Consider the following 23,043-nt stretch of genomic DNA (forward strand, 5'->3'; position numbering starts at 1 on the left):
CAGATTACCGAAAGTAGATCCTCGGTATTGTGATTTGAGGCAAACTTGGGCAATTCCACACTCCATAACTTTTCATCAGTGTCTTTTAGTAACTTGTTTTCTCAGTGCTGAACGCTAACACTCCAGATGTCCTTTAGTAGTATTTGAGCACCGACGGCAGATGCTGCCACTATCCCAACGGACCGAACGCTTTAGAAACTAGGCTCAGTACTAAGCGTTCTGTTAATGATTTAGTGGCAGTTTTTGAGGTATATCAACTCACAACTAAATTGTTGTTGTTGTGATCTCATTTCAGCCCAATTACATGCGAAGACTCCTCCTTGGATGACGCAACTACCTTTGGTTCGGTAAACTGAGTCGACCTATCAGTTTAATCACGGCGATTTGGTATATTGCTTCTAAAATTAGTATGATTGAACCAACCTAAATTGAAAAGTTGAACCAATTCTTTGTATCTAATGAGAGCTCTCTCAGGCGACTAGCTTGAATCTAAGTTATTGTCCAAGTGGAAGTTTTCTAGGAAGGGTTTTGTTTCTTTGGGATACGGACTATCATTATCACGAGTCGGGTGCCGTTATGCACAGTTAGCGCATACGGGCGAGTCTTTTGCCCCGAATTTATTACGCATGTAATGATACACTAAAATATTTGCAGTTGGGTTCACCCGCCACAAAAAAAGGCAAAGATGGCTTCTCGCAGTCAGAGACACTAAGCCGGAGCAGCATATCTTTGATATCTGCTGTCAAGGTGGTTTGATATTGACGGAAACTCAATAGCACATGGCTAAGGTACAGTGAAAGCTTCGACGTCACGATCTCAATGAGGCCTCACAATCAATTGAACCACTTCTGTGTCAATAAATTTTTTCGCTTTTATACAATTGTCAGACCGTTTTAATGCGCTACCCTGCAAACCGAGTGTAACAGCGTGACTATCGTAACCCAAGAGTTATTACAAGCGGTGTACACCGCCGTAGTAATACCAACTCCGTAGTTTTGGTATCGGATGAATTGACCAGTTGCAATTCCGTCAGCTGAAGGAAGCCTTTGACATCCAACGGTGACAGAATTGGTCGCTCGCTTGGTGGCTGTTGGCCGGCAGATGGTTTACTAGTATCTGCAATCGACTTCAAATTTTTAATGTTGTTATTTGATAAGGGTTTAGCTGGATAAACACTATCAGCTCCGTGAAGTACGGTGTTATGGGAGCTGATGCAGCGTTCATTTCTACATTTACGGGGAATTCTGAATTGCCTGAACATATGTTTATCACGCAAACAAGAGAAACAGCTTGACCTTAGCCATAACTTTGGCTCCGTGAATGTGAGTCTTTTTCTTAAAAAACGCCATACTCAGAGCCGATGCCTGCCTTTGAATATAATGCAACCAGCGTTTTCTAATGACAATGAAGCGTTTTGCGACTTTTGATTAGCCATCTGTTACGTATTTATAGCAAATGTCTTTCATGTATCTTTTTTGTCCTTCTTAATGAGTTTTTGGTATCATCAGTCCTTTTTTTAGTGGTGGTATTTTTCATTAAATCGTGAGCTTCGGCATTCTTCTTTAACCAGCTACTAAAATCCAGAAGGGTAGGTTTCGCCCAATGCTTCTTGACAGTGAAGGGTGACCACGACTCATTCACGTTGGGTGGCAGCCATTATTGGAAAATTAAGTGTAAATCCCACACGAAGACTTAAATTTCACACGGAATAGCTAATGATATTGCTAATCTGCATCTTCAATGATGGAAAACTAATGAGTTTGTCCGTATGGGAGCTTGCAAACACCGTTGATCGGCCAAATTTTAGTTCTATGGTACTCAGTCAATCTTTTTACATTTTGCCCCAGTAGGTGAACTCAGCGATAGCTGTTTTAGCGTTGCCTATTACATTGTCTTCAGGTATAACAATCTTTTATCATCAGTTAGATACTGAGATTCAATCAGGCTTTGAATCGACCATACCACTGTATTGGAACACATTCTTGCCACTGTAACGGATTACTATTGTATTGGGACAACTTCCATTCGTGTTGCGGATCTTTCCCCCTGCTCTTTAGGGAGTCAACCAACGCCATCCCAGTACAACGGTGTAGGAACGGTATGCTCGTTTGTTTCGGCGTGTCAAAAGGTGGCGTGATGTTACTTGACTTATTGAGGGGGTTAACTATGATAGTACAGGTCGCTGCGTAGTTACTATTCACGTCTTTTGGTGCAGACGGTTGCCAATTGGGATGTTTGATAATTTGGTTAGCAGTTCTTGGTGGTAGTTCCTGTTGAGTGCGTTAAAATTGGTAGAATTGCCTTTCTCCTGATTGGTGTTTCGGGGATTGTTCTCGGGAAAACGCCAGAAGTTTAAATCAGGGTTAGGGCTTCTTGTGACCTGAGGTGCCCTAGATCAATGGAAAGGGTTTGTGCAGGGAAATTGAAAGAATTTTGCCGCGGGTTATTAAAATGTGTACCTGTGATGCTATACTTGGTGAATAGTTGGTGGAATTACGGGAAGTTGAGGATTCGCTAGTTGATGAGGCGTCAGACGGGCGGCAGAACCACCGTTGTGTTCATAGATGGAGAGAAGTTAAGCGTAGGGAGTTGTGTTTTGTTTGGAAGGTTAGTTTGAGGTGGATGCCGTAGTCATGGAACATGGGGGCTGGGCAAATGCAACTGACCAGGCGTACTGGAAATTTTTGAACTCAAGTGTACAGCGAATTGGTCCCTTATTTGATTTACCCAGGTACAAGATCATTGGGGGATGATGATGATGATGTTGCCATAACAGTTGTCGGTGACAGGGGACGTTGCATAGGTGGTAGAAGCAGTGGAGATGCGACATTTTGTATGTCAATTGGTATTTGATTTCTGTTGGTGTCATTATTACTACAAGACAGACCGCTCGCCTGTGCAACCCCCATGATCAGTATTTGATTAATGTATTTGAGCTTTAAGGTATGTATGCTACAATGGCTTTTGGTGAGCAATAGCAGTGCAGGACGCTTATACTGAGATAGGATTTCCAGATGGTTCAAATTGCGGCATTATAAGCTATTTATTCAACAGGTTCAACATTGCTGTGACAGTTAGCATTGACAGCATTTCTGAGGTCAACTTTGCAACTTTAATCATTGATTGAACTGTGGATTGCGGTTGTTATGGAAAAATTTCTGCAGAACTTTCATGTGGGGGTCGGCGGTCACTGAACCACAGCGCGACAGGTTTATAACACGTGTGACGGTCGGTGTCTTTCTGGCAGGAAAAATGTTATCCAATCCTCTACAAGTTTCTGCCTTGCAATTGATCCCTTCTCTTTGAATGAATTCAATTCAATTGATTGACGGCTGAACAGCGACCCATTGTCCATCTGTTCGGCCTCGTTAATTTGGCGGCGGTAACGTGCTGGTGATGATTTTTCTCCAATTTTTGATGTGCCGTCTTCTCCAATTTCATTTCGATCTCCCTTTTACGCATGGCAGTTTTTTCTTATTTTTGGTAAACGAGGCGTGAGGCAGCTTGCTCTTGCTTTTCAGCCTCATGGCGTTTCATTTTTTGATCAGAAAATCAGGTTTACTCTGGCTAGCAATGGTTGACGTTGTGAGGTGCGTTCTTGTGGAGTGTTAAGGTCTTCGCATACGGTTTATCGGTCAGAAACTGAGTCAATATTTCTGCTAGCCACATGCAATAAATTATCATTGTTCTTAGTTATATTATCTGACCACTGCTAAGGAACAGGGTAAATTGAATCGGGGTTCACGGTTTTGCTTGCCAAGAGTTCTTAATTTTCTGCACCAACTCACCGAATGCATCTTTTAACTTAGAAACGAGGCGTTCAACTTTAACCCTCCTGTCTTGCCGATCTTGGACGTCGCTGATATCTGTGGATATTGCTTAACTTGCAGTCAAGATTAGATCTTGCCTTATACAGCCTCTTCTATTTATCTTGCAGTTCGGCTATGAACTTGAAATGGTTGCTTTCTCGAGGTAAAGTAACTTCCAAATAATAACACAGGCTGAGGGTTTTTAATGAAACCAAATGATGCTGACTTGATAATTGAGCCGCCGAAGAGCAGGAAAGAGGTTACGAGTAGTACAGTACTCGGCAAAAGTAGGCAACAAATAGAAGAACGCCTAATGTGCTGTTAAGCACCGCAAGACTAAACGCAAAAAAGGCGACCGGGATAGATGAGCCCTGCAAACAAGGCAAGACGGAAAGAGAAGCGAAATTCATTAAACGGCTTCGGAACACTTGTAACCCAAACAGTTACAAAACGACAAAAGCCTGCTAGCTTCAACTCGAGATTTATTAAGTCGCACCCTAGAATGAAGTGAAAGTAAAGCAACTGTAGGAAAAACCAGCAACGAAAGATCGGGGACGTAATTGCAAGCCAAATATAGTATATACGACATTGCACTAGAACACTGCAAAAGTTAGAAAGCGCCGGGGAATTTACCAGCCGTAACCCGCGAGTTAACCGTGTTATACCCTAGAAATACCTAAAACCAAACAATTAATCATCATACTAACAATATAAAAAAACTTTGGCAAGAGTTAACAAAATTCCTCAGTGTTTGTTGACTATCTCTGTTGCAAAAGCCAGGAAACAACCTAGCCATAAATTCAGAACAAACTTGAGTCACACCCTAGACGGAAACAGTACCAATCCAATTAATAATCATACAATAACTAACAACGTACAGCAGCGAAAGTTTTTATACTACAACAGGGTACCAGCGAACTACTAATGTTGAAACAATCAAGATACAAATCTGCTCTAAATCGTGATTCAACTAAGTCACATCCTAGCATTCATCAAGACTTATACGATGATCCAGCATACTGGTATAATCAACATAATGAAACGAAAACAACGTACAACATCGGCGTCAAAAAAGTAGGCGGAGAAAGTCAGTGGTGAATTCAAATGTAGGGTTTGATGAGATCAGAAACTAAAAATGAGATCTTGGGAGAGTGATGTATTGGAATAAAAAGGGAACTGGCGAATGGCGAATTAAAGGGAGAAAAAAACGCGGACGGTAAGGAGTGAAAACGAGATATGAGAAACACTATGGCAATGCAGTAAGAAACTGTCGCCCGGAGCGAATTTGTCGGCCCTGTCCAGGGATCCAAGGAAAAGTGTTCTTTGCTACAAACATCTTTGTAGCCGGTAACATGGGATGTCAGTTTATGATAAGTGCCGCTGTTTTTTTCGTGAAGCCAATGTGATTTGGTCTGGTTGGCAGGTAGTATTGTGATTTAGTTTGTCGAGGCTTTGAGTGAGGACTCTACTGAGGCTCATACTTTAACGATTGAGTAAGTGGAATTCGGAACAATTGCGTAGTACAGCGGTGGGTGGGTCGAAGCACTAAATTGTAATCACTTGATTATATCCGACACTTCTCAAAAGAAATTCCCGTTATTTTTTTTACTGCCAGTGGGGATCATTAAAAGGAAAGGTATCACCGGAATTAAGAGTTCTGGCTGGATGTGCATTGTATATTTCGCAAAACATCACCCAATTCTACACCTGGAATAATGAAAAGACGTATTAATATCAGGAGGGGGTTAAATATTGAATTATATTACACGGTCGAGGACCCAAGTTAAATTCTAACTATAATGAGTCTAACTATCTAAAGTGAGTCAAACTAATAAGTGCTGCCAACATCTGGGTTCGATCTCGTGACCAATCGTACCAACTGGTTTACCAATTGCGCTACATGTCCTTCACTTTAAAGATAGTTAAAAACAAGACATTGCTACGGTTGCGTTCGTAATTCCAGTACACGTTTTATTGTCCAGTCAAAATCCAGGACACGTTTCATTGTCTAGCCAATTTCGAGGAAGGTTGTTTTAGTTCCAGCCAATGTCGAGGACATCAGTTAAAGTCCAGACAAATTCTTCATACCAGAAATCTATCCATGACAGTCTTTTCGTGCCTTATATCGGCCGAGAAGGGTCATTTTATAATTCCAGGTCTAGACTAGGGTACCCTATATAGGTTAAACAAAAATTGAAATTGATAGCATTCCGTACAAATGATTGGTGGATCCATAAGATTCCATATTTCACACTACAATGTCTTCCTTATATACGTGGCTGACCCAATCTAGGTCATCCATATATATAAGGAAGACATTGTATATCTCGATGTTGCGCTAGTCGGAAATTTGGAATCTTCCAAGTTTAAAACAATCAGATTGCCTATTTTGCTTTATTCATATCGCAAGTGGTGAGACTTTGGGGGGTAGCATCTTCGGGCAACTATCTAAGGTTCCTGGAGGTGCTAATTTATCACATAGCCAATGCGTTAAGTTTTGAAGAAACGTTTCCAGTCAAAAACAATATTTAGTTAGAAAAATCATTCGGTGCCAAAGAATTTGCGAACGTCAATTTAAAGGGTTTATTTGTACTGATTTATTATAATGTGTTTTTAATTGCTCTTGAACGCAGTTCATAGCAATTATTGTAAACATGGGTGTCTTTTCTTTTATGCAAATTTTTCGCTTGACAATTTTGCGCTTTTCTTCTAGAACATTCTTTGACTTCTCAAGTGACTTTTTCACGCTTTCGATCATCATTTTTGAGTTATCTCTAGTGCTCCGAATTAAAGCTTGTTGCTAATATAAAATTGGTTGCAGCATATGAAAATTTAGTGACTCGTTGCACAGTGGTTAGTGAGGGTGGGCAAGGCTCGGGAGGTCAGTGGCTCGAATCCCGGTGGGGTCGAGGATTTTTGCACTCATAAAGAAAACTTGATCTATACTTAAGACCATGAATTAATTTGCCTCGCCTGTCGTTCAAGAGCAACTCTTCCGACATTTGTCGGTTTATGTTTATTCTCGAAAAGTTATTGCTTGCTTTGATGAGTCATCTTTGTCCTTGACCAGTCCGTTTTTGAGAAAGCAGTTTTTAGTCATAGTCATGGATTGTAAAATTCAATTCTGTGTAAGAGACATAAGAGTATTTGATATAATTAGATGCTTAAGACATTTCTGACTCATGAAATCTTGCCAATAATCTTGACAAATTTTTTAAAACTGACACTTAATACAAGCTCAATGTAAAATAAAAATCGGTTACCTGATGACTTATTATTTCAATTTGAACGATTTTCCCGTTCTTTGTTCCTCATCTCATTGTGAAAGTATTTACGTTAAACTTCTCCACTAAATTAACCTCCGCGGGAAGCATTTACGTGATGCATTGAGTTTGAATTTATCACCTACTTCCTCTATTATAGTCTATAGTAGAATATTAAAAAGCCATTAATTATTAAACACATTGCATTTTAAATTAACGGGCGTAAACAAAGGACCGTTTGCTTCATTACCGGGATAATGATCAAGGTTAAAAAGTGTGGAAAACGGCGTGTGTGTTTCCTGCTAACTCAAGGATCACACGTGGAAACAACTACAGACCCCTCCGAATGGAGCGCTGACGAAGATGACCTTTCCTACCCTTCAAATAGAGGAAAGATACTCTCCGTGGGTGACCACGCTAAAGGTCATCCAGCTTCAAATAGCGTGCCCTTAATGCGAAGCGAAATGAAAGTGTACTTAAACTATGTTGATAATGATGAATATTCAAGCGAAGATGACGTACTGCCGCCGAATGATAATGAAGTAAAGGATCAAGCAGCTGGTGATGTAATTCCGCAAAACGATGATCGCCAGGTCAGAAATGACCCTCAGTCTGAAAGCGAAGAAGACGCACAATTTGAGTACAATTTAAAAATCAACAGTGAAAACGAAAGTCGTGTTCAACCTAGTCAAAATGCTCCTCCAAGTCAACCAATTAGATTTTCGCCCGTACACAAAATGGAAAGTAGGCCTAGTTTAGATAGAAACCCAAGTAATAGACTGAAAGATGCTCCAACGAAGCCTTTGCAGAAAAACCCCTCGCAACAACATTATCAATCAAAAGGAAATGAATTCCAACCTGGACCAAATAAATCTTCGCCGTATGTTAATAAGGTCCATGGAAAGCAAAATAACTTATCAAAAGGAAAACCCCACAACGATCCAAAAAGTCCGACAGATAAACAATATGGAACGTACCGAAAAGAGTCGAGCTCTCAACCAAACCCTACCAGAAAAGACAGCAATGCTGAAATCGCTCGTGAAATAAATCGCAATCGATACATGAACAGCAGGCCGGCTCAGAAATTAAGTCGCGGTTCTATCGAGGAACCGGAAGAAGAACCCGAGAGGAATGGAGTGCAAAAACCGAACCGAGTCTCCACCAGAGTTCCGACCCGAAATGAAGCGAGACAACCCAAAACTTCAGATGACGGGAAACTTTTCGGTCGGAAAGTTGGTAAATTTGTTCCTGATTTGGACGAAATCGACTTCATTCTTGAAAATGATGATCAGCTTATGCAATCGTTGAACGCGCAAACTGATCTTTCGCATATTTTTGACTTTGACGAAAATGAAGTCGGAACAAAATTTGACAAAGAAGTTCCTACGTCAAAAACTGATTTTGACCTGGTGAAAAATTTATTCGATACTCGTTTGATTTATGCCGATAATGAAGAAACCGATAGCATTAAAGATAAACGGCGAAAAAGTGATTTTGGTAGAATTTCGAAAGGTTTAGTTGATAAGTTACGGGACTATTTCGATACCCGGGAGCAAAAAGCGAGGAAAGAACTGGAACTGTACCGAATCATCCACAACGACTTACAAAGCCGACACAACTCAATGCGAGAATGGGATCCGGTTTTGTGGTCGCCTTTTGACGAATCGTTTGTTGAAAGGTATCAATACAGATACCACGTGAGAGAGTCACGACATAGACATAACCGAAGTATAAGCATGAGCCGAACTCCAATAGATTCGGATTTCATTGAACGTGGCAAGTATCGCTATATCGTTCGAGCACCTAGGGACGAAAACTCTTTCAGTCTTGCGAGTTCTTTGCTGAACACTCCGGCGTCCTCTATGATGGATGTCCGAGGTCGGAATCGAACAGCAGACCCACCGAAGTCAATCAAAAGGTCAAACATTCCGAGGACAATGTCCAGCGCGCGGGGTCTGGACTATTATGGCTACAAGCATAACAAACAATTTTCAGATCCTGTATTCAGTTATAATCCGAGAATTAATAAACCAGTTCGAGATGTTTATAAAGATTATGACATGTTGCCTCCTCCAGTTGACGAACTGAAGGGGCTCAGATCAAAAGATGAGCCAGATAGGCTCATGGCTGAAGACATGCCAGATATACCAATGCGAGAAACTTTTCTTTCCTTACCAGACAAAGATAATAAAATTTACAACAGCAATTACGAGCTATCTATGCCAAGGACAAGAGAAAGACAGAAACCCGATTATCGTGAACCAAAGCGAGAAAACTCTAAAACAAACAAGGACTCTAAGTCCAATACAGGTGCGCCAGGCATGGATCGTGACCAAAGACTCCCAAAATCACGCGAACAGGAACTCGAGAGTGAAAAAATTCCTGCAAACTTGTTTGCAACCGAGCCTGATGACATCGTCAGAATTCCTCCACATGCAATTCCAAAAGTTAGACCCGGTTCGGTTAGCAGCAGCGTAGGCTCAAAGAACGATGTTCCACGAAAACCAAGAAGCAATCGAAGCAGCTTAGATCCAAGTTTAGCCGAGGACACCAGAGAACCGAAACGGAGTCCCAGAAGCGAGAGTTCTGTAAACGGAACTGATTCTTTGAGAAACAAATACCGAGGATTTGTCGATAGAGGAATTGAGAAATTTGAAAATAAAGATTCCCCGAATTATAAGAAACAAGATCAGCAAAAACCAACTAGGTCAGAAACATTTTCACTATCACCCAATCGAAAACCAAACAAGGCAACAAAGTCCGAAACTCCTGAGCAACAAATTATTGAAGAACCCATATTGCCAGAAGTGAAACTGAAACCCAAAGCCGATAAAAAGCTGCCGAAGAAAAATGACTTGCAAAAATTTGTGGAAGAAGCTCCCTGTGATAAAACCTCCCGACTTACCGCTTTCTATTCACCCAGGGGTTATGGACAACTAAAACCCACTGAGGCACGAGAAACAGATGAAAATAGACCAGAAAAACCCATGGTTCCAATGCCGCCTCCATTGATTGAAATTGATTCCTCATCTAGGCAAATTCCGGGTACACGAATGGTTAGACATGATCCGTTCCACGAAGATCACTCGACGTTATTAAAACATGAGAACGAGTCTTTTTATGCACATAATCCGATAACGGGCCGAACTATCCAAATAGACGGAATCGATTCCTTGTCAGAAGTATCACAAAATGAACCGACAGTGCTTATAAAAACTGTTCAGAGAACAACTGAAGAACGATTGGTTCACATCGAATCGATGGATGAGTTGAACAAAATTGAAATTGACGACAGCATTCGTGAACATGCGAATCGGCTAGCAGAAATGAGACATCAGAATACTTTTGGCCGAGAACCGACTCGCGATTCGTCTCGAAGCAATTCGAGGTTCCGTCGTTTTGTTCCAAAAGAAAACAAACACTCGGCAAAATACAAATCATACGACAGTTTAGCGAACCATGGATACGATTCTTCGTCGTTGGTTATGACACAAGAGCGTTCACGAAGTCTTGACGAGCTCAATTCGGCCAATCAGAAACGAGAAAACTACGTACCCGACAATCAGATCCAGAAACGAGAAAAAGCCGAACACTCTCAAACGGAAGAAGATATGGAATCGCCACTGTATCAACATCAATCATCGATGGAGAATATAATTGATCACTCTTCTCCACGCGAGCCGCGGAGAGCTTCTGGAAGTAATCGAAGTATCTCGACCAATCAAATTGCGTCTCCAGGTTTGTACAGTGACAGCATAGCGTTGCACAGTAGCTTTGTCATTGTAGTTAGTGTGGTTCATAGTCCCGTTTTGGTTGTTTGAATTTGGGAGTTTTGGTTTGTGATTCTGTTTTCTTTTCTGCAGCTTAAGTAACTTCTATCTCACTTTAAAATTTCTCATTACATTTTAATTTCTCTTACTATGAGAGAGAATTTCTCGGTAATCTGAGAATTGCAGAATCTGATTCTTATCAACTTGTGAAATTTTCACAAAGCAGCTTCAGCGTGGGTGACTGTTTTTTTCCTCCTTAGAAACTAAGACTTCAGACTTTTGAATAAATCTCACATGTTTCAGCTAACACATTGTCTTCCATACCTGCGAGTCCCAAGAAGAGTCCCGGAAGAGAGCGTGTGATCAAGAAGGCAGGCAGGGACAGTATGGCTTCGAATGGCAGTCTGAACAACCTCTTGTCGCCTGTTAGAGGAGCAGAGCCTCCTAGTAGCAACAGCCTTGCAAACAAAACTGGAAATAGAGATTCCCAACCACCACCTAAAAACCAAGTTCCCAGTAATTCAAACAATTTTAAATCACGTAAGTGTAAAATGCGCAAAGTAATTTATCTCATCGTGGCTCAGTTTTAACTTTCTAAATGAATTTATCATTAGTTACCATGAATTGACATGAAAGTTTTTTTCCGTGGAAACGTATAAATTAATGATATAACAGAGAGGTTAAAATTAACACGCCTTCAGAATAATCGAATTTATGTATTAAAATAATCAAATTTGTTCATTAATCTAATAATGATTCTGGTTGTTGATCGATATTACCCATTAAGCTGTTCGTTCCTATATATAAAATTAAAAACCAAATGATCCTAATTGTTTTTCTATTGGGATATTTTAATGCTTACATTGCAAGAGCTCTGTTAAATTTCTTTCGAAAATCAATTTTTTCCTTTGCTCTCACATTAAAAGGCAACTTTTTCCACTCTTGGATGCTGTTCAAAATCAAATATCTTTTACTCGGCTTAGTATGCTTCTGAGTTGTAGAAGGTTTGCACATTTCTTAAAAATTTCTGATGTATCCCCACTGACTCATATCTTTGTGAAGTTGAATCAGACTAAACTTCGAAATATTATTTCAGCTGGGAGGACATGTGATTTCGAAAGAATATCACGTTTTTCATTTTCAAATATGAACTTTAAAGTGACGCGCACCTATTTTGGCATAGCTACTACAACTCTTTTTAAATAACCATAAAAACGATCCTCGACTTAATGGTATCAACCTCAACAAAAATCTGGAATGATGCTTAACGTAGGTCATCAATAGTAGAGGCAGTTTGAAATAGCAGAAAACTCAGTCTCAGTATCGCATCAGAAGCCCAAAACAATTTAGTAATCGGAGTTGCACATTTCGAAAAGGTTTGGTCATTTGGTTCTGCCTAAAATTTTTTTAAAAGTCTGAACGCAAAATTTGTCATACATCTAAGCTCGTTGCCTTGTAAGCACCTTTTCACTGGAGTATGGTTCTAATTTAATTTTTGTTGGCAAAGGTTTGATGACAGACGATCGTCAATCGTATAACTTGTTTGGCTAAAGTAAAGTTTTCCAACTGCACTATCATTTTTGAAAGTATAGTTATAATGACGACCAAGTAAGCCAAAGCAAATTTTAAGATGAAATCCTTTTATAAATTTTTTTATTAACTTTTTGCTGTCTATAAAAACGGCATTTAAATATTCAGTCGTCATGAGAATTAAATTTCGGCTTGTTTAAAACACATTGAAATTTTTGTAAATGCTTAGGTCGAAAAAAAGTTGATGCGGCAAAGACGTCATAATTTAATCGTAACCCTTGAAAAAAACTCTTACTTTTTCAAAATCAAACATTATAAACACCAATGATATTCATATGTTGCCACCGGCGGCAATTTTATGCTCACCCAATTAATGGAGAGCAAACTAATAATCCTTATCACACCATGGAAGGAGACTAAAAACGGCAGGATCAAGAAAACAGCCACAATTGCTAAAAGTTTTCAATACTTTCGAAGAATATGAATTGTCTGAGAGAAACGAAAAAAGATATTTAAATGGGGCAAAGATATTTAAATGGGGCAAAGTTATTGCCAAATTTTTAAATTGAACTCAGATTTCCAAATGACATTGAATTTTCAAACAGGGCCAAGAATTATGGTATTCTGAAGATAGAAAACTTTAAAGGGTTGAAAACAAGATAAGAAAGACAAGACAGACAGAAAATTGAGAAAAGATTCTGATGCTCAATAAAATACAACAAACCCATTATATTAAAAAATTGCTTAGTGTGAATTTATTTGACAGTTGCATTATTAAAAAGGTCTGGCGGTAAAATCTATGTCCCTGATTCAATGACTACTGAATCCTGAAGCTGTAAAAAAGTTAGTTATAGTTAATTTTTCTCATATACAAAATGAAAATAAAAACATTAATTAATAATTATGAAGCTTGAGTTTCTGCTATCTACTCCGGAACCGGCTGCAGTATTTCAGTACTTGAAAAGAGCTCAATTTTTGGCTATTAACTCGTCTTGCACAATTCTCTCTGAATATACGCCTCGTCCACTCTTCTGAACAGTGAAAAATTTCAGGGTTTTAAAACTTTATCCGGTAAAAGAAAAGAAACTTGCTGCTATTGGCAAGGCATTTAAAATAGTTCCGTCCTAGCCCTTGTTGTTCCGACCCCACTTGTGGAGGGTGGGAGGAACTATCTACTCAAATGGGTTTTTTGTTCAGACAATTTTGGCCGATCGGTATATTCATTGTAGAGAAATGTGAGTGATATCATTAAAAAGCTCTTCCAGCGTACAATTCGAAACTAAAAAGATTTTCGTGTTTTTTCGAGGAGTTGTCGAGGTTTAAAGTTTTGTGTTAACAGTGATGTTTTGCATAATTTTATTCACTTTTTTGTTCAAATTAAGATTTTTTCTATAAAAATATCAATTCAAAATTACATTTCATGCTACAAATGAAACAATCCTGTCTTTCTAACAGATGAAAGGCCATAAAAAAGGGGACCGTTTTAGTCTCATAAGGAAGTTTACTATAAAAAAATTCGATTTCTATTTGAGAGCTGATTTTTTAAAAACCCTTTCATTTTTTCTTCAAGTCACTTAGAGACTAGTCACTTTTCAAATCCAGGTTCTGTTCATGGCAAACCTCATTTACAGTCAAATGATGGCCATTGAACAAATAATTCGTTTTTAAGGAACCGCTCCCTTTTTTATGGCTCCGACTATGAGTTTTTTGTTATTTTTATTGAAATTTTGATTTTCTTTTTGAGATTCTAATATAATTTTGTGGTCCTATAACCTAGACCTGCTGACTGAAAGTGCAATAGGCTTACTGAAGAGCTGTAAGTGAACCTTTGTAGTTACTTGAATGGACAGCTAATGGCTGTTAAGGCTTCAAAAATAATTTTCCAAAAAAAATTGAACTTTAACCGATCTTTAACTTGTTTCTGTGAACTGTAAGTCAGTCTCACTATTGATAGGACCCACTTCCTTTCTACTGCAACCAAAATTAATCTATTTAGTGGTTTTAACTTCTATCTATTGTGTTTATGACTTGGATGCCACAACTTTTTATTATTATTTTTGTTTAATTTTTTTCCCATAATTTTGGATCCTTTTGAAATCTTATCACATTATCCTATTATTGCCACTACCCATTGGCATAGAAAAGGCTTTCAATAGATCATTTTCCATTGTTTTTAAATATTTTTCTGAAAATTAAAAATCTTTAACGAACAGTTCATTTTTTAATGGCTTCAACACTTTTCTCATTTTTTCAGTTCGCTGTTTTTAACTGTGTTTAATTTGTTCTTTATGTAGTCGTGAAGAGCTGAGAGATCTTATAAGCCTCTAACTGAGTGTTGAACGAATGCAGTTACTCTATGCAGTAAGTTTATATCAAATAGCAATAAAGTTTATGATTTTATTTGTTTTCGAACGTTTTCTATAATCTTTTTAGTTTTTTTTTGTTATATTTGTCAACCTGTATCTAATTCTCATCACTGAGGGGCCGCATCCAATTCCCTGTAGTTCGAATATTAAACTGGTTATTGATATTACGTCGTAACTGCTGTTTTGTTTGTTGAACAAAATACATTTTTAATAAGTTTTGTCAGTGGACAATGTTTGTGTTCCTTTTTCTCTTCTTTAAGCACATTCGCGTGATAACAGATCCCAATGATTTTCAACTGAGGCTCAAGTGAACATACTTATTGGTTCAGTATAGTTTTAACTGAAATAGTTTAATTAACATTTGAGATAAAAAACATAATATTCAGATAACAGCTAATGATTTTAATGGCTTCAATAATTTGTGTTTTCGCATATTGTTTCTTTTTCCCAGTTTCTTCTTCATCTTTAGTCCGTTTCTGCGGCTTACTCTAACCAAAGACATAATCTATTGGTTTCGTAATCACTTTTAAATAAATTTATGAAGAATTTTTCCGTTAAAAGCTAATGGTTTTCAAGACGTTTGTAAATATTTGGTTTAAAAAATATTGGTTAACTTTTGTATTTCGCCTCATTTTTACTTCTTTTTGTCAACTTGTTACCAAGTTTCATTAATATGAAGTGCCATATGCTTTTAAGTAACGAAAAAGTAAATTTGTGTGGTTAAGGAAGGTTTCTGATTGTATTTGACGTTGCTACTAGGTGCTTTTATGTGTAGATGTTGAATTATTGCCGTAAAAAGAGTTTTCTTTCTGCTTATTTTGTTGTTTGTTTTTTCTCCCGTAGTCTTATTAATGGTGTGAGATCTCGTGAGCGCTGTAATGAGGCATGACATTATGTAATCTATTTAGTAGCTGTGTAACGATTTTTTAAACTCAAAGATCTATTTTAGGTTATCTGGTCATTTGGTTGACAGTTATGTGAAAATGTAGATGAGCGCGGGTCGGAACATCATGTGCAAACGCACATTAACGAGCCTCCTTCTAATATAACTGATCAATGAAATTGTTTGAACAGAAAAATTAACATAATTATGAGATCCTTATTTTTTCATGACCTGTGACAATTAGATCTATCTTTGAATTTGAAATCGCTGGATTCATTTAATGGGAGATCTTAGTGGGATTTTAATTGTCTAAAGTTGACCAGAGATCATGTTGCATTGTGTTGTATTTTTTGTCAGCGAAGCATAAGTGACTGCCTTTCTATAAGTGGGTTGGTGCGGCAACGTCTCGGCATCAACGCCGCTGTTGAATAGCAGTGACGAGAAGATATCACCCGATGAAATACCTTGATTTTTTTCCTAATTGTAAACTTGCTCATATTAAGGCCAAATCGCATTATGAAAATAGAAAGGGAACTAATCTAGAAGTTTTTCGTGACAAATTCAATTTGATAATGAGGATCAGTAATGAGAGTGTATTCACATCATTTGCCATACAGATGTACCTAAATGTGTATTTGTTTAAAAAATTAAAGAGGTGTTTCTATCTTTAATGAAAATTGACTCACAACTGTTCCATATTGAAAGTAAATGTTCGGGCAAAATTTTCTATCCAGTTCCCGGGTTGACCTTTCTTGGCAACCATATCCAAGAACCATATATGGTCCCATACAGGCCATACAAAATTTTCTTATATGATCTTGCTATGGTTGCCAAGATCTCCATATATGATTCTTATATGGCATCCAAGAATCCAATATGGTCATTTGTGCGTTCTTTCAACGCCCATACAAAGCTTATGCAGCAGTTCCAGCTTTTAACGCTTTACACGACTTATGGCATATTGGTACCATATATGGTTCTTACATGGCCCATATATGGTTCTTATATGGTCCATATATGGTTCTTATATGGTCCATATATGTTTCTTATATGGTCCATATATGGTTCTTATATGGTCCATATATGGTTCTTAAAAGTTTCTTAAATGGTTCCGGCATGTTTCTTACATGGTTATTACCTTGTCCACTCAAGGCTATTACAACAAAACCTTTGTGATTAGATATATGGTGGTTACATGATCCATATATGGTTCTTACATGTTTCTTTGATGGCTCATATATGGTTCCGACATGAGCCAAACATGGTCCATATCAAGTTATTCCAAAAAAACCTTTGTGATTAGTTACATGATTCTTACATGATCCACAAATGGTTCTTACAAGATTCATACATAGTTCTTGCATGACCCACAAATTGTTCCATAACGGTTCCTGTATGGCTCTATGGTTTTCTAAATATCCACGTATAGTACGCCATTTTTGCACGGCTGCTTTGTGTTTGCTACATGCATATGGATGCCAAGAAGAATATAAAGGAACTGAATCTGCTTTTTCGAAAGCTTAATGTCATATTAATATCACCACTGTAATTTTTGCTTGTTTTTCTGTATTTTTTAACTTATGAATGCCTTTTCTAAGACCCACTGGTTCTCAAAAAGTCCACATATAGTACGTGGCTTTTGCATTGTTTCTCTGTGTTTCCTACATGCATATGGTTGCCAAGAAGAATAAAAAAACTGAATTTGCTTTTTCGAAGGCTTAATGTCTTTCATATTACCACTGTAGTTTTTACTTGTTTTTCTGTGTTTTTTAACTTATAACTGCCTTTTCTGAGGCTCCATGGTTCTCTAAATATCCACGTATAGTACGTGTTTTCCGCATGCTTGCTCTGTGTTTCCTACATGCATATGTATGCAAAGAAGAATTTAAAGGAACTTAAATTTTTCGAAAGCTTAATGTCATATTAATATCACCACTGTAGTTTTTACTTGTTTTTCTGTTTTTTTTTAAAAAAATTATAGATGGCTTTTCTATGGTATCCAAGAAATCAATAAAGTATATACCCTTTCATAGCTTTTTCAAAAAATTTATGCTTTGTTCAAATTTTCCGCGTTTTGGAACAGTTTACTGCAATGTGTCACCAGTTAATATTTGTCTTAGATACGGTTGCCGAGAATTGAAACAAGATTTCTCTAAGATTGAAGCAAAAGAAAAATTGCAAACATACAGAACCTCAGCTCAACATGAAATAAGAAGCTAAACTAAGAAAGAAAACAAAAAGCAAAGAAATTTAAATTTTCAACAAAATAATCATTTAATCAACAAAGAAAATTGCATTAAGATAATCAAGGTACATACAGAACAAAAATTAAATATTAATATGTTTTGAATGTCTTTGGGTAGTTTTCTAGATCCTAATCATGTTCAAAGCAATTCAGAAGGGGTGACAAGTACGATGTGTTATTGAAATCAATACGTAAAAACTTGTCTTTGATTGCATCCTGAAACACCGTTTCTATTTTTGAAGTTCTTCTGAAAATGAGAAAAGAATAAGCGGGCGCTGCTGTTGCTTGATTGCATTTTTTCACTTCAATAATTTGCAGTACAAAAACCGATAATTTCTGAACGTTATTTGAGGAAAAAAAACCCTTATCTGGCCATAACGAAGCCTTCCATTGCTTCTATAAGAAATATAACTGTTTCTTGACGACTGATGGCAGAGTGAATCGAGTTCAAAGAAGCTAAGCTTTGCGTTGCTGTAGAATACGTCTCCTTCAGCTCTGATATCATCTGGTATTCCAGAACTCAAACATTTTTTGAAGAATCTCTTTTTTCCGCGAAGTTTGCTGGCGAATTCTGCAAGTTTGTTGTCCCCTATTTCTCTTCGGTACGAATCTTTGTTTCGAATATAACGCTCGACTAAAAGCTGCAAATGATTGACCGTTCCTGTGAATTTCGACTGCAAGAGGTAGTTAGCCGATTCAAACATCATTGCGGATGCTGTCCATAAAGGTCCAAAAGATCTTACTTGCCACGCTAAGTGTGAGAGTGCATGCACATTTGGTGAAAAGATTTCTTCGGAATATCGGTTTTTCAGGTGTAGGAGAAAACGTCGAATCAATTTTTCAGCTTCATTGGCATGTAAAGAAGAAATCATGAGAAGACGAATGGCGTAACTCAAAAGAATAAAGCGATCGTAAAGATCTTCATTGACAGTCGAATGGAAAAGAATCGGGCCGATATAAAAAAACCATAGCTTCAATTCGTTCGCTTTGAAGAAATCCGGTTCACGCAGTGGTCTGACAGATCTTTTGAAATCGCAGGTGAGCTGAAAACAATCACGATTTTTTAACATCAAATAAGAGTGAAATAAAAATCACCAAAAGATAAGCAAAAAAAATTACCGCGATAGTTTTGACGGCACTTTCAATCAATTGAAGATCGCTTCTCGCTGTCTTTTTAGCAATCACTTGCAACAAAACTTTGGCAACCCCAAGATAAACTTGATGCATGACGTCAATCGGAGCCGCTAGAGGTAAGTTAGGAATTTGAGCAAAAATCTTTGATCTGCCTTTGACACCACGATAAACTCTCAGATGGTTTTGCTCAATTTCTTTCAGATGCTTTTCGTGTAATTCAGGAGTTCGCTTTCTAAAATTGTCAATAGGATAGTAACGAGCCGTTTCGCCTTGTTGAGTTTGCACAAGGCACAATGTGCAGCCATAACGTGCAAGATGATGGTGCATGTTTAATATTGAAGCTGTTGCCGGTAAATCGGACACCAGAAGAAATATGCTGAATTTCAGGCTGAAGGAAAACTCTGTAAACCTTATTTGCAAAGATTTACTGGCAAACTCCTTCCGCAAATCCTGGAAAAAATCAATAAATGAATCAATTCAATTTGAACTTTAATTTACAGTTTTGTTTATTTTAGTTTAAAACATTACCTCGAAGATATCGTCCCAAGCTGGTTTATTGTTACCCAACCAAAGCGCAGCCAAAACAATATTTTCGAAGGAGGACCGCAAAAGTGGAGGTAAATTTGCAATTGCCAACCAAACCGGCCAGATAGATTTTGACGATGCTTTCATTATCTTAACGCCATCTGAATTAAGAATTATGAAAATTTCTAGTGTTCTCGCGTTCAAGTCGAAGAAAGCAGGAAGATTTAAATCTGATTCTTTTTTTCGTTCGTTGTCATAGAGAAAGATTTCTGTAATGTTTTTCTCAATTACAGATTGCAGCTCCGTCATGAAATCAAGAGACCAACGAAAACCAGAGCCACAAGCTTTCAAACGTTCCGTTTTTTCCTGCGCTGTAGGCTGGTATTTCCTTTTCATGCTTTTGAAGCTTGGTATGGTTGACTCTGTGCCAACTAATCGCAATAAACTGATCCAGTCCTTTGCTTCCGAGTCGGACGTTCCATGCCTGGAAATAATTGCTGATACACAACTCACAAAGTCAGATTCTGGGTTAAAATTTGCTTGACTGCAATCATCTTCTGATTCAGAAGAGCTTAACCCAATTGCAGGCCTTGAAAAAACATTCGGAACAATTTCACTGACGTTTTCAATTTCTAAATCCGGGGCAACAGAATCCTGAGGTGTCGATATATTAAAATTGTTGGACTCAGTAACATTTTCAACTTCATTTAAAACTTGCGATTGAACAACCTCCATCAACTCAGTTTGTTCGTTCTCCGATTCTTTATCAGACGACCAATCGCTCGAGTTGTCAGAGCTACTTGTCTGATATGAGCGTGCTTCTTCTACTCGTGGGCGTTTCCTAGAAACAACTAGTCTTCGACGATTTTGTCTAAATACAGACAGTCGGTTAGACTCAACTGGATCAAAGACACGTAGCTCCAGTTTATCGTCAACTTCAGTTGCCTGAGTTGCTTCTGCTGCTTGCTGAACATGCAAATGATCTTTTCTGCATTTGCAATAGATATTATTTTCGCCAAAATAGTCGTCGCCGTAATACACAAGAAGTTCATCTCCAGGATGGATGTCTTTGAGTATTTCTACTTTAACACATTTCTGTGCACCTATTTCACAGACTACAAATTGACAGTTGGGATCACACGAGTGATTAACAAAACGAACAGAACCGCACATTAAGCGCATTTTGTTGCAGACTTTTGTAGGCTTGAATACGGATATGGGCAGGATTTTATTTTCGTCTGTTGAGTCCACTTGTTCTAAAATTGCCCACAAATTTTCCAGAACTTTTCTTTTTGAAACTTTCAAAGTGTCAGTGCCGTTGAAAAACAGTCCATAGCCTCCGAAATTATCCAATTTGAACTCAAATGACGAATTGGTGGCCTCATTGTAGCAGACTCGAAGCAATGAGTCGTATTTGGCATACAGAGCTTGTTCTTCTACAAGTTTAAGGTAATGCTCAGGTGAAAATTTCTCAACCATCGCAATAACTTCGCGGCCATTTTGAGCAATCATCTCGTTGGTTATTTGCGCATCACAATGAGCAAGAACAAGACTTTTGTGTTTGTTCCTCATTTCAACTGAAAGAAAGATGGCAAATAAACTAAAGGTAAAAGAAAAGTTAGGCTATTTAGGCGATTTTAAGCAAATTAGGACATCTAAAAAGCGTCTAAATTTGTTGTCAAAGACCTTCCCAAATCATTAACTCTTTATCTGAGAAAACCGAATTTGTCATTAACTGAATTGAAGAACAGCAAACCATCAAAAGCATCGGATTAGGGTACACGGTTGACAAAAATTTCTACACTTATACCTCTATATAAATCATGAGTTATTTTTCCGAACAAAAAAGCAGCAATATAAAGTGAAACAAGGACTCATGTACTCAATCAAGTTGAAGTTCCTTGATAATAGATAACCGAATATATCTTTGCATCCTATAACGTTTATTCAGGCACTGGTTGATTGGCTCTGAGCATAGTTCGGATTTTTCTTCTTCAAATCCAGTCCCATCTGGTTTGCGGCATTCCTGGCTTCTTTAAGTGCCAGCTCAGCATTTCGCGGGTACTTACGGCGAACAACATCTAAAGCAAAAAACTCTAAAAATGATTTCTTCCTGTTTCATTAACCCGAAAAATTTGAGCTTGAAACTTTCTTAATTTTTCAGCTGAGATTCTTGACTATTTTCACTTGATTTTTTTCCAAATTAAGAAAAAACATATACCATTAAAGATCTTTTCGACGTGCTCATCAACTCTCCTTCTTTGGTCAGACATTCTTCTCCCAGGACCCAGCATCTTTTCCTGCAGCTTGCAGTTGTTTTTCTCACCGAAAATTTTTCTGGCTAACTCTCGCCCAAATTTTGATGGTTCGTGGCCTGCCTGGAGCTCTAGAAGATTTTCCCCTTTAAACATTACAGCGAGATCTTCACGGTTGTCGACAAGAACTTCTTCGCGCCGAGTCATAAGAATTACAGAATTAAGGAATTCTGCATTAGATGCCTTCTCTTGCCTTCTTGAGTTTTTCAGATTTTCTTTATGGCACTCTATGATGCGATCGAATTCCCTTTCCAATTTCAAAAGGGGAGCAGAGTTACTGAAGTCCCTATCGTCGATGCTGTCGGCGGGGTAGCGTTCAAATATTTCTTCTTCATTATCGTCCCGCTCTTCACTTGATTCACTCAGTTTTCTCGAACGCCGCATTTTTTTCGGAGGTGGCACTTCTTCATCAGAAAACTCAAAAGACTGCGCATCATCACTGATAGGGTATTCAGAATCAGAGGACTCTAAGTTGTTTTCTCTAGCAGACATTACTCTGTAATACAAAGTGTCCTTCAGTAGATAAGAAAGATTGATATAAAACCATTGTCTTTTCCTTTTGTTACAGCGATTATCTTTGTAAACCTCTGCAAAGCTAATACATTATAACTCCAACTCTTCTTTGCCAGCTTGATTATTTTTTATTTAATTAACAAACTGCGTTTGAAGCAATGGTTTAAATTCTATAACATGTTTAACTTTTATTTCTGAACTATCTTTGAGAACAAGCTCAAATACATCAACAATGGTGTATTTTCACAGAAAAAAATGGAATGTCTGGAGAGGAGAAACTACATAATAAACACAAATGAACATTTGTCAAATCAAGTGGCACCAAACAAAATAAACTGGCTTTTGTTACATAACACATTGAACAAAGTTTACAATAAGGCAACAGATAACACAGAGACAAAAACCCTCATTTATTAACGACTAAAGCAAGCAGTATAAATGCCATAAAAATTTAGTTGTGAACTTGAAGTTGAAGTTTTTCAAATGAAGTAGAGAAGCAAAAAAAAATTGTTTGAAATCAAATTTGTAGTTTCAAAATATGCTAATATTCTGGCACATCAATTTAGGAGAAGCAACTTTAAAAAATAGCAACAAGTCGAGGAGAACGAGCACTCAAGTTTTTTTTTGAAGGATCGTGGTATGTCAAAACTAAGACTCTATACCAACGGTATTCCTTGCTTCTTTTTTCCA

General features: G+C 37.8%; 1 protein-coding gene across 1 annotated transcript in view; it reads left to right on the forward strand.

The window, feature by feature from the left end:
- Nucleotides 1-23,043, forward strand: part of LOC142349091 (uncharacterized) — a 174,316-nt gene that overhangs the window by 108,994 nt on the left and 42,279 nt on the right. The window contains exons 14-15 of the mRNA XM_075400504.1: nucleotides 7,385-10,810; nucleotides 11,146-11,382. Coding sequence (XP_075256619.1) covers nucleotides 7,385-10,810; nucleotides 11,146-11,382 — 3,663 coding nt within the window. The remainder of the gene's footprint in view (nucleotides 1-7,384; nucleotides 10,811-11,145; nucleotides 11,383-23,043) is intronic.

Source organism: Convolutriloba macropyga, chromosome 11, assembly GCF_964194025.1.
Source record: "Convolutriloba macropyga chromosome 11, txConMacr16.3, whole genome shotgun sequence".
NCBI lineage: Eukaryota > Metazoa > Xenacoelomorpha > Acoela > Convolutidae > Convolutriloba > Convolutriloba macropyga.